The sequence below is a fragment of the Dysidea avara genome, chromosome 3 (genome assembly GCF_963678975.1).
Source record: "Dysidea avara chromosome 3, odDysAvar1.4, whole genome shotgun sequence".
Taxonomy (NCBI): domain Eukaryota; kingdom Metazoa; phylum Porifera; class Demospongiae; order Dictyoceratida; family Dysideidae; genus Dysidea; species Dysidea avara.
This window is the reverse complement of record NC_089274.1, coordinates 15018076-15043591: the sequence shown is the minus strand read 5'-3', so window position 1 is coordinate 15043591 and position 25516 is coordinate 15018076. Positions and strand designations below refer to the sequence as shown.

General features: G+C 37.2%; 1 protein-coding gene across 1 annotated transcript; it reads right to left on the bottom strand.

Moving 5' to 3' along the window:
* Nucleotides 1–262: 262 nt before the first annotated feature.
* Nucleotides 263–25375, bottom strand: LOC136251776 (uncharacterized). Its single transcript, XM_066044187.1, has 19 exons — nt 25288–25375; nt 22391–23640; nt 22234–22338; nt 20986–21226; nt 19040–19219; nt 16974–17137; nt 16868–16919; nt 16284–16613; nt 15652–15798; nt 15447–15600; nt 12612–12722; nt 9110–9198; nt 2846–2896; nt 2617–2759; nt 2408–2558; nt 2218–2355; nt 1648–1788; nt 610–854; nt 263–560 (listed from the first exon to the last, which is right to left on the bottom strand). Exons 2-19 carry the CDS (start codon nt 23638–23640, stop codon nt 311–313), a joined length of 3942 nt encoding a protein of 1313 aa, XP_065900259.1. The 5' UTR covers nt 25288–25375; the 3' UTR covers nt 263–310.
* Nucleotides 25376–25516: the final 141 nt, after the last annotated feature.

Here is a 25516-nt window from a genome sequence, read left to right as displayed (position 1 = left end):
CAGTATACAAGATGAATCTTTGGTACAATTCATTATAGTAAGAAATTCAAAATAATTTTTATATAGCTAGCTATATATTGATTCCTAATTTTGTCAGTGAATTCATGTCTGTACATGCATGTTTATAGAAGCTATATGCTCGGTACTAGGAGCTTATAGACAGTGAGCACTCACAAAGAGAATATGAGGATATGATACTCAAGTAGCTATATATGGAAATTTAGCTGTCTGGCATCCAGCTGATTATAAGTTTACAGTTTTTTTTTTTTTTAAATACAAGTTTATAGTGTGTTTCAATGCTTTGAATAAGTTAATTATCTATTGTTGCATAATCAGCTAGCAGTTCATCACGAAATCTCTCACAAGAATTGTCTCCGTCAAGCATTCTTGCTGTTGCATCTGATAAGGTCCTCACGTTGATATGTCCAGATTGGAACATTGCACTCCATTTCCGAAGTGTAGCTCTGTGTCTAGACAACTTTCTCTGTACAATGGAATTTGAGCCTCCAACAGATTCAGTCTTGTTGCCATCCCATTCAGGGGTGACTATCCATTTATTCCTATAGCATACAAACTACACCAAATATTACATCTTAATTATCTACTCACCATGACACTTCAATGGCCTTAAACACAAGATAAAATAAACAGTAAACAAATGGAAGGATCAGTAACAAGATAGCCAAATGGTCACTGTCTGCATGTGCTCTTTGATCAGTATTCAGAAAACAAGTAGAAATCAGCACAAGGTCCAACATGATTAGCCATTCCACCAGGTTTGCCATTTTCTGTGTGTATGGGTGTACTCTTGAAGTGATTATTAGAACCACCAGAGCAGCAAATGTCAGAGCACACTATGCAAGTAATATATAATATCATTACTACTATATACCATTGAACAGTGCATGTATAAATATAACCTCTAATCTACAGTAATATAACAGATGCTTAAAGGAAGGCCACCCTGTGAACATAAAGCTTAGCTATAATGTTTTAATATTGCATTAGTTGAGACTACTCTAACACCCTCAACCAATATAATATCAATCAGTTATTGTGGACATTGTCAATAATTCACTACTCATTTCGTCTTTCTGTCCAACAATCAAACTATGGAATTCACTACCCCAATCAATAGCTGAACACTCAACAAGGTCAAACTTTACAACAATAGCATACTGAAATATTATAATAAACACATGATACTTTCAGATGTCACAATAGTGAACAAATAAGTTGAGACATAAAAAGTATGGTTCATATCTGGTTTACTGTATACACATATTCAAGTGGGTACTTTTCCCAGGCTGATAGATTCCTTTATCTGGTAAGCAGTATGCAGTTAACAATAATCAGTGACAGATATTCCCTGGAAATAGCAGCAGTGGCAAATAACAGGCGGATTGATTTTTGCTACTCATGGAATACACAATAGCCATTCAACATATAAAAGGTGGAGCATACATAGAGTTACACATTGTATATAGATTTTGTCTGTTGATATTATAAAACTGTCAAGATTCTGACTCTGCTAGTTATATAGCTACAGATTGAATACAGATTTGAAGTACAACTTTCAAAAAATAATATCCTGCACTACCACCCAAACTTACACCCAGTAACATGTGGCATGTACTGTAACTTTACCTCAGTGTATTCACTGATGAAAATTTCAAAGAACAAGTATATTACTACAAACAATAGACGTCTTCCTAAGTCATAACTACTCCACCATTCATGTTTTGGTCTTACTCCAGTTCCTACAATATCTCGTATTGGGCCAGTGTTCTGTTGGAATGAAATTTAGTATGAAATGGATATAAATACAACATGCTTATTGCAATTTATAGTAAGGCTGAAACAAATGCTGCAAATACTCGAGTACTCATTAAAAGTTTTGGTACTTAGATAGTAAAATGGTTCTTGAGTACTTGTTAAGATCAAATTACCCAGCTCACATAATATATTTGTCATCATGAAGGCTGTAGAGTTTGATTGGTATAATTTTAATGCACATTGATTATCAGAAACACTACTTTAATGTATTATTGCTGTTACTTGAAAAAGTTATAAATTGCTCAAGATCCAGTCAGTATAAAACATGTCACATAAGTATGACTACAAGTAGCTAGTTTTTGAGAAGACTTGATCGTTAACACTAGAGAGTACTAAAAATTCATGATTGTTTCAGCCCTACTTTGCAGGAAAAATCCTCACCTTAAACCAATTACAACTGACTGCCAGTACATAAAGAGGTAATGGTATTAAAATCAAAACTGCCACAATTATAGCAATTACTCCATACTGAACATGTCCTGTACCAATACATTCCAGCGATCCATCAAAATAGTATACCTGATATGCATAACAAGTATATAAATTTGTTAAGCATGTATAATGAACTTACCCTCTTTCCTTTAAACTCAATAGGCTCATACACTTGTACACACCTCAATAGATTCAAACAGGTATCAGCAGTGTAAACATATATGATTAGAACTAAAAACCAAATGCCGTCAACTGTCTTTCTTTTGCTCAAAGGGACAAGAAATCTAGCACTGCGCATTCAATAAGATACAGTGTAATGACAAGAGTATAGCCAGTTTGTTCACTTACAGCACAATGTGTGTGAGTATACACATTGCCATGAGTACTGGTGGTATGAAGCCAAGCATGGCTACTTGTACTGTATCCAAGTTTGATGAAATACATAGTGGCATGTAAAAGCTAAAGCCAAAGAATCTTGACAAGTAGAAGTGCTAAAAAGTAATTCAATGTTAAGTTTGATATAATTTTCAAAACACAAAAAAAAGCAATATCTATCACTAGTACAAGTTCACCATACCCATTCTATTTCACCACTTGCAACTCCAGTTCTGTATACATATCCCACTACCTGCCAACAGAAAGGTCAATGATGCAATGAAGACCATACTTTGGAAAGAACTATAACGTCTTACAATGAATCACACAAAACATGTCTATATAAACCAATCCAATCAAAAACAACCAAGCTGTAAAAAAAGGGTACAGCCCCCAAAACGCTATGGTGAAAGAAGATGTGAAATCCAAGGTGGCGGCCAAGAAATGGCTGTGATAGTAGGTTAATGGCATTTTTTAATAACAACAATTCAGGTGAATTTGTGCTGTTTCCTCCAAGTTTCACTAGGACTCGGCAACAAATTCACCAGAAGTGTTGTTATTAAAAAATTCTGCCATTAACCTACCACTACAGCCATTTCTTGGCCACCACCTTGGATTTTACATCTTTTTCACCATGGCTTTTTGGGGGCCGCACCCTTTTTTACAGCTTTGATATTTTTGATTGGATATCACTTTTTTGTATTTGTATTCTCCAAAGCAGGCCATAGGCCAGTTTTGGAACCTCTTTTTACCTGCCTTTTTTCTTTACTACAGGAAGAAGAGACAAGATGCAAAGGATTAGTTTTAAGCAATCATTTTTATAATTGTACAAATTTTTATATAAATGAGCTTTTCTCAACAGGCCAACAGTATGTAACTATCCAACTTGTTACAATTTTGGATAGTTAATTAATCCTTGTTACAAATTACTATGTAACTAGTTATATTATTATAATTCAATCTACTACATAACTTAGTTACGAAGTAGCTTAACTCTCTATTGGGTTACTTGCTTATAGGGACCCGCCGATTATGTTGGCATAATTATGAGCATCAGGACCAACCAGAGAAAATTAAAAGGGGCCCAGGGCAAAGAGCTAAAGTGGGGACCCAGGGGCAAGGAGGTTTCCATTCTGAATAACAACTTCACCCAAGCTGTAAGTTGAAGACCAAAAAAAAAAAAAAAGGTCATTACATGCTCTGACAATGACAATAGCTACCCCTCACCAACCATATCTCCTTATTTATAAGCTTCCTACACTGCTCCTCTGAAGAATACTGTGACTGCTCTATTAGAGTATATTGATCTTTTAAACAGGTATTCAAGGGGCCCTTCATGGGGCCTCCTAGGGCCCCTTTCAAGCTGGGGCCCAGGGCAAAATTCCCCAGTTGCCTCCCCTGTGGGCGGCCCTGATGAGCATAATTGGTGCCTGAAAGCACTGAGCATAATGCTAGCATAATAGGAAGAATATTTGAGCCATACTAGAAATCCTTGATAGTCAAAATAAATATCACAGAAAAAGATCAATGTACTCTAATAGAACAGTCAACAACTCTAATAGAACAATCAGGCAGCTGACTGTTCTATTAGAGTATATCGATCTTTTCTGTCACATGCATTTCGAAGAAGAAAGATGTGCTTCAACCACTTATTATATGCCCATAACTGCAAATTTATTAGCAAAGAATGGGAAATGAGGCATAAAGCTTGAGCATAATTTGAGCATAGTAGGTAAAATTTTTGAGCAGTGCAGCATAGCATAATAGGTTAATTTTGAGCATAATAGGCGGTAGAGATGCAACGATACAGTGTATAGACGTATCGATATATTGCCTCTGGTGTATCACGATACAGTGATATATTGCACGATACAAAGTGGAGTCTAAGTAATGGCCTATGTTCTTTGTTATTGTTGCTTATTTTTGTTTTTTAAGAGAAATAAGTGAACTAATTTTTCTTTGAGAAGCATTACATACTACTCAGTTTAACCACAATGTACAATAATTTGATTGTCAGCCATGTTAACAAGCCATATATATCGATACGGTTTGACTTTGTATCGATACAGCGATATTGTCTTAAAATGATACGATATGCGGTTGTTATTGTTATTAGCGCTTTACAGTGACCAGCACTAAAGGTCTGACAGCAACATGTGCTGCAGCCTTAGGATTACCTAACCTAATTGCAAGGACTTAGGCTTAGTGACTTATAGCTGAAAAGGTGTAACAGAAAAGGGGCCAAAGTAAGGAAAAAAATCCCTCCAACCCCAGGATTCGAACTGATATATCGATATATTGTTGCATCTCTAATAGGCGGATCCCTACTTGTTTATATATAGCTGAATTCTCTACCAGGTGACTACACAGCTTATAGCAGAACTTTGTGATTCATTTGTAGTTGGTGTGACTTGTTTGTAGCTGAACTCTCTACTGGGTAGCTTGTTTGTAGCAGAACTCTCTAAAGGTAACTTGTTTGTAGCTGAAGGCACTATTGGGTAACAATTTTTATTATTTTTATTGTTTACTATGTAAAACCTCTTACAAACAAGCACAGATAATGAATCAACAAAATTAATTATGTGATTAATTGATGTTCAGCTAGCCTTGCTTTAAATTGGTATAAATTTTGTAGATGAACTCTCTACAGGGTGATTTGTTTGTAGCTGAATTCTCTACTTGATGACTTGTTCTTAAGTGAAATTTCTACAGGATGGTTTGTTTATAGCTGAACTCTTTACTATATAGGTGTTGTTCATAGCTGAACTTTCTACTGGGTGACTTGTTTATAGCTGTACTCTACTGTGTGACTTGTTTGTAGATGACTCTCTAGAGGGTGATTTGTTTGTAGCTGAACTCTCTACAGGTGACTTGTTTGTAGCTGAACTCTTTACAGGTGACTTTTTGTAGCTAAACTCTCTACTGAATGACTTGTTAGCAGCTGAACTCTCTACAGGTAATTTGTTTGTAGCTGAACTCTCTAGAGGGGGTTTGTTTGTAGCTGAACCCCCTACAGGGTAACTTATTTGTAGCTGAACTCTCTACTGTATGACTTGTTTGTAGCTGAACCCTCTACTAGGTAACTTGTTTGTAGCTGAATTCTCTACTGAATGACTAGCTTGTAGCTGAACTCCCTGCAGGGTGACTTGTTTGTAGCTGAACTCTCTACTGGGGGAGCTGTTTGTAGCTGAACTCTCTACTGGGTGACTTGTTCTTAGCTGAACTCTTTACTGGGTGACCTATTGGTAGCTGAACTATCTACAGGTGACTTGTTTGTAACTGAACTCTATACAACATGAATTTTTGTAGCTGAACTCTTTACTGTGTAGCTGAACCTTGTACAGGTAACTTGTTTGTAGCTGAATTCTCTACTGGATGACTTGCTTGTAGCTGATTTGTTTGTGCTGAATTCTCTCTACTGGGTAACTTGTTTTATCTGAAGTCTCTACTGGGTGACTTGTTGCATCTACACAGTGACTTGTTACATAGCTGAATGTTCTAATAGAGTAACTCACTAACGATGCTGTATGCTTTAATAGGGTGACTGTATTATTAGAGTGTCTCGATCGCGCACTTGCTACACAGTGTTGGAATTTGTATTGTAACCCAGTGGTTTTTATTCCAATTCTCTATACTACTGCAAGGACTTTCTATGATGATTATTCCATCTACATACCGGTTTTCAGCTTACTCTTCTAAGTGGTTTGCCTGGTTGGCGTGAAAACTAATAGTTTTTTTAATTCACGAAACTCTATCACGTAATAGTGACACAAGTTGGATTTTGGGTCATATCTCCATGGGTACCCATCTCCATCATCTTATTTCAATTCCTTTCAAACCACAAAAAGGCAATCCTACGATGGTTACTCAGCAATTTTCAGCTCATTGGTCAAGGCGGTTTACCCTGTAGGCGTGACAACAAATCGATCTTGTCTTATGCAAATAATCGGTCATAACTCATGAACCGTTCATCAGATTTGCATCAAACGTGGTACTAGGATTCGCCCTTAGACACCCTTTGAGTGTGCTAAGTTTCAAGGTGATATAGTTAATGCGTTTGTGTTTTATAGCAAGTTTTCAAAGTGTGTGAAAAGATGAAGAAAAAACAAAGAAATAAAATTGGCCACTCATATCTCGGAAACTGCTGGGGTGAATTCCTTCAAATTTGGTATGTGGGGTGGCATACCTGGCGGGAACTTCTGCAGCAAAACTAGTTCCAATCGGATGAGGGATAACAGAGCTACAAAGGTGTGAAAACTGCATTTTCTTTTTTCTGTCAAATAGTCTCACAGTGTGGCATGCCAGCTTCTTGGGCCGCACGACATACTACCATGTGTCTTGATGCATGGGCGTGTGATTCTTCTGTGCTAGAATTATTGCACACATCAGCTGCATATGAGATCTAATTTGCCTTCACTTTTTAACATTGTACAATATGTATAATATGGTAGTTTATATTGGCCAAAGCTTTTCCCACCAAAATCCCCATTGCCAACTTTTGGTGTACAGTGAGGGACATGAGCAAAGGCTTGCAAAACACCCTAATAAAGGACACACCTTCACAAAATGATTGCCTGTGTAACTCTTTGATTTTGCTGGTATTATTGTCATGTCTGATGCCTTCAGTGCTGATGTCATATACAAATAGCCATAGATTTAATTTACTTATTCAGGGCACTGAGCCACTGACAGGATGTATGTTTGTACACTAACTTTGCTGTGCTGCTTGTGCAATGCATTCAGTTCTGTGCTGTGCTTTGTTTTACTGTGCCATATTGTGTTGTGTGTGTCTGTGTGTGTACGTGCATGTATGCATTAGTGTAATGGTTCTTTTTAATTAACGAATTTTGTCTTTTTTATAGGACAAGATCTTTGAGAAAGCTACTGATGACTTCAAAACTATTAATACAACGTGTACAAATGTTAATTTAATTATGTAAACACATGATCTCATGTGATGTTTTTAAAGTCACACTAAGTGCTTTGTGGGTTGGGGGAGGGGCTGATGAGGGGTGGGTGGCACAATGTCTGGTACTGTTGTCCAACCAGCTGATGGTTTATTTAGCTGGTTGCACAGCAGTACCAGACATTATGCCACCCACCCCTCAGACATTGTGCCATTCGTTCTGCTGATGATTCTGCTGATGCATGCCTGTATGTTCAACAGCACTGCTATAAAGTCCTTCCTGTTTCTTTTTTAAGTAAAAAGGTGTGGGTTTCATCTAACTAACCTACCTAATCTTTTTTGTCCAATGAGTGCTGAATAGCTGTGCTTTGTTGGATTGAGCTCTAGAAGGTAATCTGATTACTTCCCACCTTTATCCTTAATAACAATCACGGAAAGTAAATTCTGTGCAGGACTATGAATCATGTTACTAGTCAAGGAAGTCATTCACCTGGCCAAGAAGTCTTCTATGTGTCAGAAAAAGTAAAATAAAAAAAAAGTTGAATCTGTGCCAGTATTTCGAGTGAGTAAGTGAGTGAGTGAGTGAGTGAGTAAGTAAGTGAGTAAGTGAGTGAGTGAGTGAGTGAGTGAGTGAGTGAGTGAGTGAGTGAGTGAGTGAGTGAGTGAGTGAGTGAGTGAGTGAGTGAGTGAGTGAGTGACTGAGTGAGGGAGGGAGGGAGGGAACAAGAAGCTGGCTGGTGTGTGTGAGTTTGTGGCTAAATGCAGAGGCTTTTCCTGATTTTGTTGTGTAATAGCTGATTACAACTTTGTCATAGCTTGGAAAGTGTAAAATGGCTCCTGTTATAATCCTTTGAGGCTTTATCCAGAGTTTATTATGCATGCTGTTTATTGAACACTGTTGCTTTAAAAAATACAGGTAATTAAAATTTGCCAGCCTTTGTCAATGTCAAATCAGCCAAATTCCAATATTATCCTGAAGTTTTAGTGACCGCAGTATGGATTAGAGGTTATTCAGTGCTTGAAATGTTTTTGCCTGTATGCAATCCGGTATCATTGCTTCAAGCCATACAAATTGTTTGGAAATATATTTTTTATTAAATAAATTGCCAGGCGTAAACAGCACCAAAATTCTAGTTTTCTAATGCTAAACCAGGTGGCTGATAACTTTTAAGGTTATTAAGCAGCAGCAGTCTATTCACTGAAATGCTATATTGCCTTACATTTATATTCCCATATGTCTCCAATACATTTTTCTCTCTTTGAATAATAGCCTTATGACCAACTAGTGGCTGTAGCTACCAGCTGCCTGTGGATTGATTTACAGACAACCAGAAACATTAGCACAGAAGCACACTCAGCATGCAGTATTGCAAAGTGATAGCAGTGGAAATAAAGTTGTGTAATAAAATAATAGCCTCTTTGTCTTGATTTTTGTGCAAAAGGGTGCTTATTGCAAATCTTATAGCATATATTAAGTGTTGCACGGCTATTAAGCAAGTCCATGATACAGTTTACTTGTGTACATTTTAATTTAAATGTAATTGTTGCATAAGGACATACCTGAATAAAGAAGAGAAATCCTTTTAGTGCATTGGGAAGACCGATATTGAAGTATATGGTCAACATAGACAAAACTACAATCAGGATACCTAAATGGTTGGATAATAGTATAACTCGGATAAAACTACATAGCTAATTACTTGTATATTATATTAATGCACAACTAAAACTAGTATGGTAGTATCATACAATACGATAGTACTGTATAGTAGGGACCACAAAGGAGTGGGCATAGCCCACAAAATAACATCACCCAAAAATCAGCCTCAATTTTCCCTTACGACGATGAGGCAGTATTGGTTAGGTAAAACTAAGCCTTCAGATTGACCTGAAACGCTTTCAACAAGTTGCTACAGAATTTTTAAAAAATATTTATTTAACAGAATTTTCTAGTGACTGACTGACTGAGCAACTGACTGATGCCTTCAGACAAGCATAAGTGGATAACAGCTTAGGCTACAGGCTTGGTTTTTTCAGTTCCGGCGATGTCGCTTCGGCTCGAGAGGTGCCTTTTGGCATAACGCAGTATGTACAATGCATTCTTCATGGACTTACCAGTGTCCTCCTTTGTGTCCCATTCATCTTTGCTGACAGTGAAAAGTGTCAATTTGGTGGTAGCACATAATGGCTTCCCTTTGTAACGGAAGTCGTCAGTATTTACATAGTGGCTATTTTGATTTTAGGGATGCTTTTCAAACAGTCCTTGATTCATACTGCTGTGACATAGCTGACAATGAACGTAATGGATACTTCACTTTTCAGACGATAATTGTGCCCCAGTCTGAGAAAACCGGTCTTATCGCCCATGTCAGCAGATTCAATTTTTCACCCAGGACACAAAGCTACATGAATAAACTATCTAATTCCACATTTAAAATCAGCTAGACTTGAGTGGTCTGGTTTTGCTGGCTGCTTTTCCCAAGCCCAGTGGTGATCCGTACGTGTGGTGTGGGGCCTTAATGGAGCTCTGGTCAGCCTGGGAATGACTGTATGTGGCTGTACAGCTCTGTGGTGTTGAATAAGTACCTCTGCTGTGAATGTCCTTTCATTTTAGCCAGTTTTGAGACCTCAATGGCTCAAAACTTGGCCTATTTCATCCTTTGACCTTCCTTTTCAATTTTTGAACACCATCTTGCCCGCGTTTCAGGGCCCCCGCCTCCCACCCAGTTTGCAGCTCGCCTGATACAGTCAACCCCAGTTTAAAAACTATCTAAAATGGCGGGAAACTTAGTTGTTGGCTACTTGTACAGTGGATGCTCTGTAAGGTAAGGAATTGGTGTAAAACGTGTGAAAATTTGGTACACATAGCTTCAACCATTGGCGAGCTACAACACACTAAATACTTAAAACCGGCATTTCTTGATACTTTTAAATAGGCGATAAGCCCGGTTTTGTCAGACTGGGTCACAATTGATATAACTGGGGCGCGGAGCACCTTTTCTTTCTTTCGGTATACATGGATTGCAGAGGTGCTTTTTGAACAGTTTCTTGATCCGAAATGTTGTGTAACAGGTTGAACATAGCTGACAATGAAGCGTAATGGATACTTCACTTTTCAGATGATAATTGGGGCGCACGGTGCCATTTCTTTCGCAGTATGTGTGGGATCACCAGCAGACCTCTCGACCTGGAAGCAGACCTGGTCGTGAGAAAGTCAGCTACCCATCTCCATGCAGTTGTGAAGCCTACCGTCTTTATGATGGGGCTCATGCACATACATTTGTTTTAACAAAAAAAAAATTGTTTAAAAGGCACAACTAGCTAGCTATGTGGCCCGGGTGCAATGCTGCTGTTTACCACAGCTTATAATATCTCTATGCTACAGTGTAGCCTACCAGCCAGCTAGATGACAAGAACCTACTATCTTTGCTCCATTGTTGAATCACGTGATATCACTCCTTCAACTCGATTGATGTAGAACTACTAGTTCACCAGTGATTCATCGTCGAAATCACCTCTTATTTCTTGAAGTAATCAGTATCCAGCAGTGGATTCAGTGTTCAGCACAGATTATCCGCATAAGTACACCTCACAACAACCGAAATTAAGCAGTAAACATTTGTAATAACACAACGGGTAGGATTTCACCTTATTCATAACCTTCTATGTGTACTGAGTCTTTTCTCAAAGGATTTCACCTTCAAATAATGCTCAATTTATTGAGTTTGACAGTGTATTGACTCGTGACTGACACAGTAAAAATATGGGAAACCGCCAAAATTTCCAGTTCAAATTACAGAGGCGCCCCACTATTCTAATTAACTGATCACGTGATACCTGCTACAAAGACATTTTGGGGCTTAAATCAAGGAGATTTAGGAACTTTTATTGAATATCGTGAGAAATCATGAGATCAGCAAGCGGTCTATACATATCGATGGACAAGTTACTCTCAAGTACTTTTTTGTAGCCCACAATGTCTCCTCTGTTAAATGAACAACCAGAGTGCTTGGTTACTAAGATTTGTAGCAGTCTAGCTGTTTGTCAAATCTCTACTAGCAAGTGTATTGCTGCTGAATATGTGAGATCCATTTTTTGTCAAACCACAAATATTTTCAGGTTTTCTTCAGCTACATTACTAATGCTAATTGGTAGCAGAGGGACAACAAATTTTAATCATTATTTTTGCATTTATTATCCTTATAAAAATCAAAATACTGTAATAGTAAATTCACTAATCGTACATTTACATGGCTTGATTTTTCACTGTTTGCCGTCACTTCAGCCCGAGAGGTGTCTTTTGGCATACTGCAGTATGTAAAATGCATTCTTCATCAACTTACCAGTGTCCTCCTTTGTGTCGCATTCATCTTGGCTGACAGTGAAAGGTGTCGATTTGGCAGTAACATGTGATGGCTTCCCTCATTTGTAACAGAAATCGTCTGTATTTTTCATAGTGGCTACTTTGATTGCAGAGGTGCTTTTCAAACGGTTCTTGATTTGTAATGCTGTGTAACAGGTTTAACATAGCTGACAACAAAGCGTAATGGATACTTCACTTTTCAGACAATAATTGGTAGCTGGGGCGAGTGGCACCATTTCTGCGGTATGTGTGGGTTCACCAGTCATAATAATTTTATTTTACAAAAAAGTTAACCAACAAGTACACAAAAAATTGGAATTTTCAACTAGAGTAGGGACCATAACACATCGATAAAAAGTACTGAAACAAGCTGGAATGCTGCACGATATTAAATCACAGTACAATAGTAAGAAGTGTTATATCCCTACTGTGCGTTTCCATTATGGTATCTTGAGCACATTAGGGATATAATACTTCTTATTATTGTACTGTGATTTAATATCGTGCACTACTCCAGCTTGTTTCAGTACTTTTTATTGATGTGCTATGGTCCCTACTCTAGTTGAAAATACCAAAAATATTTTGTGTACTTGTATATAAGCAGTCAGACATATACGAGGCAAAACTAGAGCATTGTAAATAATGGGCGATTTGTAATAGAACCACATTAATTTGTGCAACATTTCACTAGCAACTTACATGAAAACACAAAAATCACCACACTGCCGGGACCACAAGGTACACATTCAATCAAATTAAGTGCAACACCTCTGTTTTCTGATCCCTTGATACAGGATCCACACAGAAAGCCTATAATTACAAAATACAGAACCATAAAACTAAATTAGAAATATGAAACATAATTTTTTGTATATAATTATGTTATATTCAGTTATCATATACGTAGCTAGTAGGGATTATGAAAATTTTCCCAAAACTATTTCCCAAAACCAGCTCAGCCTCTCAGGCCAGATTGGCAGTATTGTTTTTAGGCATATAATCAAACTCAAAAATGCTTTCTAAACAACCCCAAACCCTTCCACGAATACTTAAAAAAAATTATTTACTGAATTTTCTACTGACTGACTACAGTAACTCACTGACTGATATCTTCAGCCTAGACTATGGTTAAGACTATGTATGGACTTGATTTATTCACTGTTCTATGTCACTTCAGCCCGAGATGTGCCTTTCACCAACTGCAACAGCTACACCACACGCAACCTTTGTTTTCTCCGCCACTGCATAGGTGTTGATTCATGGTAACACGTCATGGCTTCAGTGTAGTACTTTCCATAGTGCAACTGCAAAGTGCTTCTCGTACTGCTCTTTGTTTGTAATGGGTAGAACATAACATAAAATTTTGTGTATCTGGCATTATTCTTTTCTTTGATGTGGTATGCATTGGTTCACCAGTTTTGTAAATTGGTGTATACTTTTTCTAACTTAACTGTTTTGCTCATAGTAAGTTAATGCACCTGCTGTGATAATTGTTTCACCTAAAATGCAGTTAGTTAACCCTGCATGTTCAAATGATTTTACTGTACTTGCAAGATGGCATAAGGCTCTTAAAGTGACATCACTATGCATATTTAACTACATAGCTTTGTGACATGATTGGTGCTGATGTTTAATGCTTGGTTCCCAATGTATGATCTAAAATTAGGGCAGGTACCAGCATATATTGACAGATTGTAGTAGGGATTTAATGCAGGTGTAGATAATGTTTTTTATTTCTATGATCCCTACTCAAATGTAAAATTTTAAATTTTTCCTTATACTTGTACATAAACATTAAGGTGATTTACATACAGTGTATAATCCATGTCATTGTCTAACTCGACAGAATCATCTTCATCATCTACCTTATTGCTAACCGCCTTGCACATGTGTTCGCGTTTGTCTTGCACATGCATTCTGTTACAGCATATTATGTAAGAGTAATCAGCAATATCTAGTAGCAGGATTCAGGTACACTTTTGCATACAAGACATGGCTTTCTGTGACAGTGGCGATGATTATGATAATTAACACATTTGTACTGCGTAAACAGTTACTATCGATAAAATTTTTTGTTATTATTATTGCAAATGATAGTCTTATGTGTGTATTAATAATCCACACAAAGCAACCAAGCTGTGAAAAAATGGTGCAGCCTTAAAAAGCTCGGGTGAAAAAGTTGTGAAATCAAAGGTGGCGGCCAAGAAATGGCTGCAATGATGTTAATGCTAAAATTTTAACAATGCACACAGCCATTATTAAAATTTTTAGCATTAACATCATTGCAGCCATTTCTTGGCCACCACCTTTGATTTTACAACTTTTTTCATCCAGAATTTTTAAGGCAGCACCAGTTTTTCACAGCTTGGCTGTTTTGTGTGGATTTCACTTCTTTTTGTACTTTATAAGGCCCCAAAACCAGCCTATGGCTGACTTTGAGGTTTGTTTTTACTTACATTTCCTCTTTTCTATGTAGATACAATGATGATTATTGAAGACAGACTTATAAATGTATTTCATTGCATGATTTAATTCAATATATTTTGATAATATTATTGTAATACTCTAATAGAGTGCACATTTTTTGAGGACTTCTAATAGAACATACATAGAATGTTCTAGAACAATCTAGTACTTCTATTGGTAGATCTATGAAATTACAAACGTTTAATTATAAGCAGATTTCAACTAGAAATTTCATTTATAAAGCAGAAATTAAGTGAGGTGATCAGCCAAGGTAGCAATGGTTCAGTGATTAAGGATGCAGGTGTTAGGTATGGAGGTCCCTGGTTTGAACTCCAGTAAGTTTTTTTTCGACATTTTTTGCACACCTTTTTTACCCCATGGTGACTGCATCTCAATCCCATAATTTTACACTTGCTTGGTTTTTGCTTTATAACTTCGTCGCTGTAACTCTATTGCTATTCAAACTATCAAAAGGCACTGCTACGATGATCAGCCTATCTACACACCAATTTCAAGCTATTTCTATACTCAGTTTACCCTGTAGCCGTGACAGAAGTTTGATCTTTTTTTACATGAATAAATGCTCATAACTCCTTGAATATTCCTCAGATTCACAACAAATTTGGTACGTGAATCTACCGTTACATGCTCTTCATTTGTGCCAAAGACCGAGGCAATCAAGTTACACATTTGTATTTTATAGCAATTTGTGCAAAGTGTGTGAAAAGAAATCGAAGCCCCTATAGCCCCCCGTATGGCAAAAGAAGAAAAAACGAAGAAATTAAAATGAAATTTTGAATGCCTATATCGCGCAAATGGCTGTTGCAAATTTAATCAAATTTGCTGTGTGGCATACCTACCTGGGGGACAGCTATAATGCAAAAATGATGTGCTTTGGAGAAGGGGCCATGTAGCTATGCACGCATGAAAAGGCTGTTTTCTTTCTTCCTGTTAATATACTCACAGTGTGGTCGCCAGCTTTCTTGGCCGCACGACACACTACCGTGTGTCTTGATATAGATATATATGCATATGGCATCACCCAGCCCTACAATATAAGTCACCCACCAGTTCTCCCTTGACTACACTGCTGATCAAAATCATCATCCATTACTAGACATCCTGATAGCCTTCCCTCTTGTGTACAGTTTTGATAAGATAGTGGAATTTTTGTTGTCACAAAGGGACCACCAGTAGTCATAAACCCTCCATATCTATCAGGCTACAATTTATAATAACATAATGCTTGTTATATACAAGTACTGTAGCTTACTTGAATGTACACATATCTGTTGCTAGATCTTTCTCTTCTAATGATGTTGTTTTGGTTATATGCTAACTCACATTTTCCATTACGACTATTATATTTATAAGCAGCACGACAACATTGCACCGTAATCATCACATTTAGATCACTAACCTACAACAAATAACCACCATTATGTGAGATTTATAGTACAATATGACATTGTTAGTTGCACAGCATATGTGACTGTCTCTGTCCTTGTCAGCTATTTGCAAGTATTGAGATATGCCGGTTAAAGTATTCTGAGTTTTATAGCTTGTGAATGGTTGAGAATAGTTGCATATTTAATGTGAACTCCAATCAGGATGCTGGCCATGCAGGAGTCATTGTGAGGGCAAAAAGTGTTTCAGAAATGCATAGAGATGAATTAGGCTGAGATGTGGGTTAGAAAGAGCTCAAAATTGGCCACAATAAAATGAATCTTACAGTACAGGTTTTCAAGATCTAGCCATCCCCAGTTTAAGTACCACTGGGTCTGGAAAATGTAGCTAGCAACTAAAAGCAAACTACTTAACTCTTGACAGTACTAGTGAATATAATACTGTGTATATATACTAAGGATAAGCTACTTAAAACTAGCTGTAATAAACTGCACGTACCACTTGTCCATTAGACGAATCAATCAACTGCAAAACAAAGTTGGCACTTGAAATGTTTGGCTGTACATGGCTGCAGTTCTGATGTGCTAACCAAGATGAATCACGAAGTATAAATGATGCTCTTTGCGTCATATTGACTACTTTACTCAAGGAAGCAAAACCAGTGTTACTGCTGTTAACATCTATTACAATACCAGATGATATGATGGAACTCATTGGTTTAGGGTAAGTGTAAACAGCAAATTTCACATTATTGTTTTCATCCACAGCGTGAAGATATAAATTAAACCTTTCTCCAGGAGATGCAGTTACAGTTCTGTTTTTATTTCCCTAAATCAAAATACACGCATGTACATAGCACAAAGCTTTCTAACAAAAGTTATGATATAAGCCAAAAAATATCTTTATATTTAAAACAACATAAAAACACCATTTTCCATTATCAGTGCACCAAATGCTTCCACAACCCTCACAAAAGCTGTTTTATACTTTTATAGCTGTAATACATCTGTTGTATGCAAAGGAATTACTATGTATTAAAAGTATTTCTAACTACCTTGATTGCTATGTAGCTAGACACTTACCAACACTAAGAAGTGTGGAGCCGTCACAAAACTGTCTCTTTTGTTGTTGTCTCTACAGAAAAATAAAATTAATACAACCCATGCTTTATTGTCTCCATACACCCACGTGAAGTTAAATATATCATCCACTGCAAATACCGTTTTTTCAAAATTTGTACTGTTGTTATTAACCAGTCGTGGTAGAATGCAATTTCGAATATCTTCAGAAAAGAAAACTTGACCCTCTCCATTCTCTGTTGTAACTCTGTTATCATCAAAATCAAATTTTGCCTGTGTGGTTTGTAAAAAAATGATGCACTCTTGTAATATATATACAGGTGACTTATCATTAACTACAGTAGTACTAATAAGTAAGAAATCATACAGCTTCGTAAATTTTTACACTTTAAAAAACAGCCTTGCAATACATTTTTCAGGAAAAACCACCTGGAATGCATTAGTACAGCTGTAAAGAGGCTGTACCTTGATTAAACGAAGTGAAAAGTCGACTATTTCGATGTACAGTGAATTTTTAAAAGTTCAAATTCACCTGCATTTCATCTGCCTGCCTGCCTGCCTGCCTGCCTGCCTGCCTGCCTGCCTGCCTGCCTGCCTGCTTGCCTGCCTGCTGTAAGACCCGGTAGCGTTAGGTGCACGGCTCCAGAAATTTCAGACAGCCAAGGTAATGACGGCAGATTCACAAATCTGTTGCTTCAATTACGGTTTTGTCCACTGCATCATGCTGTTCGCGTTCATCATTCATTAGCCTTCCTTCTTCCCGAAAGATAATTGATAGTTGTGGCACGTGTTACTACCTTAACACATGATTATTACACGTGATTTTAATGAAGTGCCCTAGTAAGATGAGTATGAACGGGCGCAATCCAGACCTCTAAAAGCATGCATGCTTAGTTTTGCATACAGATTTAGTAGTAACCCTATTTAGTGGTAACCTAACTCTAGCCATTACTTTGCCTGACCAGTCCTGCAAAACATCAAGAAGAGTTAGGGGGCCATGAACTCTATTCTAGTGTTGAAAGGATGTGATTGTGTACAATATAGCTAGCTAGCTAGCTAGACAAAAAAAAGTTAACAAACTAGTTATTTTAAACAAATTAAAATTTTAAAAGAAAGTAGGGATCGATGCAATACACATGCTATAAAAAGTAAAGAAACAAGCTTACAGCTGAAATGAGAATGATCCATGCAACAAATAGTAAGGAAACAAGTCAAACAAGATTAGATGAATACTTGCTAAAAGAGACACATTTTACTGCCTACTTTTGGCTAACATCTTGAAATGAGACTAGCTATATCAAATTAGCCAAAAGTAGGGATTAAAATGCATCTCATTTTAGCAAGTAGTCAGTTTGATTGTTTCCTTACTTTTTGCTGCATGGATCATTCTCATTTCAGCTGTAAGCTTGTTTCCTTACTGTTATAGCATGTGTATTGCATCAATCCCTACTCTCTTGTAAAATTTTTAATTTTTTTGATAACTAGCAGTAGTTTGATTAAGGATCATAGGAATGAAAAGTAATGAAACAAGGGAGGTTGCCTACACCTGCAGATGTATTGGACACTTGTGACTGGATTTTGGAAAGCCAATCCAAATCACTACATCAATAAGATTTTAAAGAATTCAAGCCATTATAACTTGCCAAGGGTAGTAAGCATGCAAGTGAAATTTATACCACCAATGCACCAAGAGAGCATTCCCAGCACTTGTGACTGCTTGTACAGTATCCCACCTAGTAAAACATAAAATCTGACAAGTTGGATGAGCAAAGTAGTACACAAAGGGTGGAGGGTAGGGGTGATGGGGCAGACTTCAAAATGGAGGGGGACCACAATTGACGTCCACGCAGACACAAGGTTACAGGGCTGTGCTGGCTCCTGATATGCAGCAAAATCAACATAGAAAACATCTGGTGGACTGTAACAGGCCATCTACCAGTGCACTACTAATTCTCGTCAAGCCAGATACTTCCTTACCAAAGCCAAAAATTGCCATTTGAGCTTGCTAGACCAATGGTTGTAAACTTTTAAGGGACTCAAGTTTTGATGTTTGGGGTTTCATTACAATATTATTTTTCAAGAATAGACAACGGATTCAGTATAGAACTGAGAACACAGCTGCATATCTAGTTGGTGATGCATATGCATAACATAACTTTGTAATTTAATACTTACTGTCCATTCAAATGGATTGTTATCATTTTCACATCCAATGTTGTACTGAACAAAACAATTGTTGTTCAGAATTAAGGTAATATCATTTGCATCTCTGTAATTTTGTACAGCAATTGCTCCTCCAAACTGTGATGCACTATTGTTGACAAATGTCATCCTTGTGTTAGGAAACAGTTGAACCTGCATGAAGTGGAAATGTTGCAATGTAAAGCACTAGTGTGATAAGTATATACTGTAAATAACGAAAGTTTGGCATGACTTTAGGTTGGCGAATCTGTTCAGCACTTGAAGCAGGTTGGCGGATAAAAGTTTGGTGAATTTACCATGAAGCCAATATTGTACAATATAAATTAGCACTGAATTTGTTATTCATGCCAAACTTTCATTGTTTACGGTAGGCAGTATTTTTAAATTAAAATATAATTTTTAATATGCACATAAAGAGAAGGCATTGCAACCCACACATACACAGCACATGCATGAATGCGCACATGCACTCTCTCTCTCTCTCTCTCACACACACACACACACACACACACACACACACACACACACACACACACACACACACACACACACACACACACACACACACACACACACACACACACACACACACACACACACACACACACACATGCACACACACACACAGAACTACTGAGATGTTAAGGCCAATATTCCTGGGAACAGGACTAGTATCCCATAGCATACATAGGCTGTACTGTGCTTCATGGGTGAAGTGTGGGCAGTGTTGGGAGTAACACGTTACTTATGTAACACGTTATGTAATATTATTACTTTTGTGATAATTAAGTAATAATAACAAAATACGCTATAAAAACAGGTAATATAACTCAAGTTACTTTACTTACAAATGTAACGCGTTACCTAAGTAATATAGTTACTGTAACGAATCTTATATTATGTAATATTATTACTACAAGTAACTGAGTTACTAATCTCGTTAGTAATCCACTGAGTAATGCCTAGCCACAACAAAGTAACAAAGCCTACTGAATGATGCTTATTCATCAGCTTCTTACTTATAACCAAGATTTGCACATTGTCCAACCACGCAATCAAGGCACGTGATAAAGTGGTAATTTCTCACGTGACAGCTTAAGGCTGTGGAAACAAAGTAATATAATATGTAATATTATCAAGAGTACATAATAATAGAAGAGGGAGGAGAGTGTGTAAATCTCAATATAATCCATACAAACACACTGCTCAAACCCTCCTACTTCAATCCATAAAACTTCTAGTAATAAATCAATAACCTTAAGTGAACAGAAGACTGTTGATATTTCCTAATTGAAGCAGTAGAAGTGCTACAACCTCCTTCATAGAGCAAGCCATTTGTCACCTTAGTTGATTGTGCAAGGTCTGAGCACAGTGAGTTTGGTGAATCCACTGAAGTTAGACACTCTCCTCCCTACTCTATTATTATGTACTCTTGATATTATTATAGTTACTTTATTTTATGGGTAATATGTAACTGTAACTAAATAGTTCAGTTGCAAGTAATACGTAATATGTAACTATTTACTTTTATAAAAAGTAACTTGCCCAACACTGAGTGTGGGTACCTAAAGTCCCTCCTGAACCTCGCCCATTATGTAAGACATGGACAGTTGGTGTTTGCTACCCCAGTTGACACCATGCAGGTACATATGACACAGCTGAGTGCATGGACCACTCTCACACTAGGTTCCCATCTACAGCTGGGTAAATCAGAGCAATGTAAGTAAAGTTTCTTGCTTAAGGAATCAACAACAACAGCAAATGGGAATTGAACCTGGAACTTTGTAATTACAAGGCTAGCATACTACCACTTGGCTATGATGTATAAATACATACACACACACACACACACACACATGCACGCACGCACGCACACACACACATGCACATATGTACCAAACATTTTACACACTAGTTACCAAAGATAGCGCTCCGATTCGTAATGCACCACCAAATGCAGCTCCATAGTGATCATTAAAACTTAGTTCACCTCTGAAGTCAACTCTGGCATGGTACATGGACACACCCCCACCATAATTAGAACGAAACATGTTGGTACCTCTAAAGCTCACTGGAAATCTTATTCCAGACACAGCACCCAGAAATCCATACTCATACGAATAAATTGTTGGTAGTAAATTACGATTGCCTTCAAATATGCTACAAAATATGACACTTCAATTATAATACAAATTAATGTACTCTGCATTCTACAAATTTAGAATTTTAATGGCCTTTTAAATTGCCAGATTACTGTCAAGTATGAAAACATCTAAAAATTCCACCAAAACTGTTTGGATTATCACACCAGAAGCCCATAAGCACTGCAATGCACCTTGCAGCACCTATTGGTTTCTGATCAGACATAATGCCATTACTGCACCACAGTTCCTACACCCATGTTATTCATTGGGCTTTCTGTTACATAAAGCAGGTGGGCGGATACTGCACCCGTGGGTATTCAAAACTATGTTTTTATGGTTGATAAAATTAGAAATTATGGACACTAATGTGAAAAGTAGTGGAAAACCATGATTAAAGATATATGGTGCCTTAACTGTTTAACTACATGCAACCATGTCTGGTACCAATCTTATCTCCAGTGACAGCAGATTTAATTTGGTTTTTCATCATAGACATAATGCTACATAAATTATCTATAAAATTTTACTGTTATGATTGACATCAACAGGTCTGTTTTTGCTGGAAGTCTTTTCTGGGCTCTGTTGTAAGCCATGCAATTGACTTTGATATCTTGATGGAGCTTTGGCCAATCAGGAGATGGCATGACCTGGCCATCCAGCTTCACAAAGTTAAATACACACACCAGTACTGTAAATTGAGTTGGTTTTGAGGTCTCCTTAGCCCATAACTTGGCCAAACACAACTCCATGTGCTCCTCTTCCAACATACATATGATGGCCCGCCCTGCCAACAACACCCACCACCCTGATTGAAGTTTATTGAAACATTTCACCTACTTAAGATATAGCTGTTGGTTGGATTACCTGGCAGCTAGGGAAGAAATTATTTTGCTATAGGTATGTACTAAAACTTATCCTCAACCATTGGTAAGCTACAGTATTGTAAAGTAAAAATGGCAATACTTAGGAATAGACAATAAAGCCAGTTTTGTCATACCTGGCCACATAGGTACATATTTTTACCAGTTATTTATCTCAATAGGCTGACTGGTAATGTCTACACGAGCGTATGATGCCATTCCAATAGCTGTTCCACCAAACAGTGCAGCATTGTTGATGAACTTACAACTATGTAATAGAATATATTATATGACAACAATAAAACTAAACAAATGTATACTTGGTAAGAATAGCTCCATTGGTATCAACCCCATCTTCAATTTTTGACAGCGCATCACGAACAACAAAGCCCACAGCTCCAGTGATAATTCCCAGATTGTCTAGGAAAGTTGTGTCTTTCACAATTAGTTTATTACGAACTGCTTGGCCATACAAACTCATGGCAATGCCTCCTCCAAGCCCACCTGACAATGGTATAGCATTTAATGGTGCAGTCAGTATTGTTTCAGTAATAAGACTGATGTTTGAAAACTTTGTAAGTATGTCTTTTACAGAATCTTTAATGTTGGACTTATCAATAATGCCATCGTATGATCTTAATAAATAACCGAGAGCTTTGTTCCCAACAAATTCACATGTGGAAACATCTAAAGTGTTATTACTGGAATCCACAGCTATCATTACTAGACCACCTCCCTGGTTGATTGCTGCATTACTGTGAAAGCGACAGTCAGTTATACTAGCATATAAGTTGTTTACTCTAGCTGTTTGTATATCCACTCCACCTCCATTTCCAAATGGGATGAATGCATAAGGTCTCATATCTGCAGATGCATTAAAACCGGGGTTCTTATAGGAAAGATTTTCTGTAAAAGTGCAGTTGTGAACTGATATTGTGACATTGGTTTGGTCAATAAAATATGCACCAAACCCCACACCTCCTGTGGTATTAACATTACTCATTCCAATCAACCTGGAACTGTTGTCATTGTGCAAAGCAACATTGTTAAAGAAATGACAGTTTGTGAGGCTGATATTATTCCCAGTTACAATTTGAATTCCATTCTCTAGGTTGCTGTGGAATGTACAATTGTTGATAGTTAAATCTGTGGTATTGTAAAAGTATAAACCAGAAGTAGTTATACCACAGTGTGTGAAGCTCAACCCTGAAATAAAAATCTTATTGCAATTCTCAAAGCCAACACCATTGTAAAAATGAGAATCAGTGATAATTACAGGACATGATATAGTAGCTGGTTCTGCATCATTTGGATGTTTCATAATTGTTATATTCTCAAAGTTAATAAAATTTTTAGCTGCCTTATCTGTCGCATTGTAATTCCCAGAGTGCACTAGAATTGTAATAGATCGATTTCCAGTGTTATTAGCAGCATAGATAATTTGGTCAGAAAATGGTCCATTGTCTGGTGTAATAGTGTAACAGAGTGATTCCTCTGTGCACTCCAATGCATTTATGATGTTTAACAAATATATGAACAAAACAACAAAGGTCCAATACCTTGATGTCATCTATACAACAGATATTTTTAAAAACAATACATAAATTATACACAAGGCTCAGATCTCAGAAAAAGATAGTAAATAACAAATAGAACCTCCCCAAATGTAGTTGAAGCTTCAATCAGTGATTTTAAGATTAAGTTTGATAATTACATTAAGAGCATATATAGTTATTGTACTGATCTGGACTAATAGGTAGGCTTAATTGTGTACCAGAAATTAATCATGGTGAGTGTTTATATTACTAGCTATGTAGCTATTATAATATCACAGTCCACTCCACATATTTTGGTATTTGTTGTAGCCATATAATTATAGCTCCATGTCTGTTTCCTTAACCAAATGAACCAGGTCAACATCCAATATCATAAGAAAAATAATGTAGCTATACATAGGTGCGATTTAGCAAGCAGCCATAGCACCATGATTTCTTGCTACTTTTACATGCTTGTAAATAAAATTGTCCACCTTGCATCTAAAGCGTATATACATGCATGGGCAATGAAATCATGGAAAGACTGAGTGAGACTGAAGAGATCAGCTAATCTCTTCTAGGAATCAACAAGAGGGGATCAAGTTTATATTTCAGGGTAAAAAAGCAAAATGGTCTAATAGAACATGCATCCATCTTTAAACTACAAGGACAGAGACCAACTCCTAGACCCCCTTAAACTTCAACTTTAAACTTCAACTTTGAACTTAAACCATATTACAACATCTATGCTGCCCACAACATAGAACCATACTACAACATCTATATACGAAAGCTATAGTTACCACTAGTATACTGCTAGTAAATAATGGCACTTATAAATTCTCTGTTTCCCATCCACCAGCCATATCTGGTTACTATCGGCTCTAAATATTCCATTATTCGTATTCTTCTATTATTTTCCAGTTATTCTTGCATACTGTACAGGTTCAATTAAAACCATCTTGTAATAGTGTCAGCTCACACGTCTGCAGTACTATCAAGTCGGCAGAAATTCACGTTTGTGATATTTTTGCAACTTGAAAAGAAGCAAAAAATTGAGTCCAAGATTAGCCTACAAAAAAAACTTTAAAAGAAAGGTAGCTACAAGCTTAAGCATGCTTTTAGCTATACAGCTTTTTACCAGGCAAATAATGCTTATAATGGAATAATGTAAATTATTACCGAATTCGATCCCTAACGCTAAATTTGCAAGATGAGGACATGCCGCCAGACTCCAAAGCATGTTCGATCCTCATGCTGAGTGTGCTTCTCACACTGCACTACTAGCGAGTTGTACACCAGCTGCCCCCTAGCTCTACGTATATATACTACACTAAAAAATGTAGACTCTAGTGCTCACATAGCCATACTGAACAACAATGCCGATTAGCCTTTTTAGCTATCTCAGCAGCAGCCACGCCCTAGACACATGAACCACTTGACAATTCAGTTACAGTTGAACACTTCTCTGCACCAGTGCCGCTTTAGTCTACCACACTGCTTCTACACTGTAGGTGTAGTATAGTGGTTTACAGTATACTAAGTATTCTAGCTAGCACATCACTACTGATAGCTACTCACTGTAATTGGACCACTACAACCAGATCAGTTCAGTGCATATCCAACTAAAGTGCACCATACCGATCGAGACATACCATGAACTGAGTTCCTTATATACTTACTTGCAAGGTGGTTTAATTGTTCGCCTCTCACTATTATATCTGTGTATAAATCACCACTAATGCACAAAGGTCGAATAATTAATTTCCTTATAAAGAATAGGTGTGCACACAACGCATTAACCGCACTGCAATAATTACACGTGACTTCATTTCATTCCCTGGAGCTTGCATATTTTGTCATGTGCAACTACCAAAGGACATAACAATTTAGCATGTACATGTAGTAATA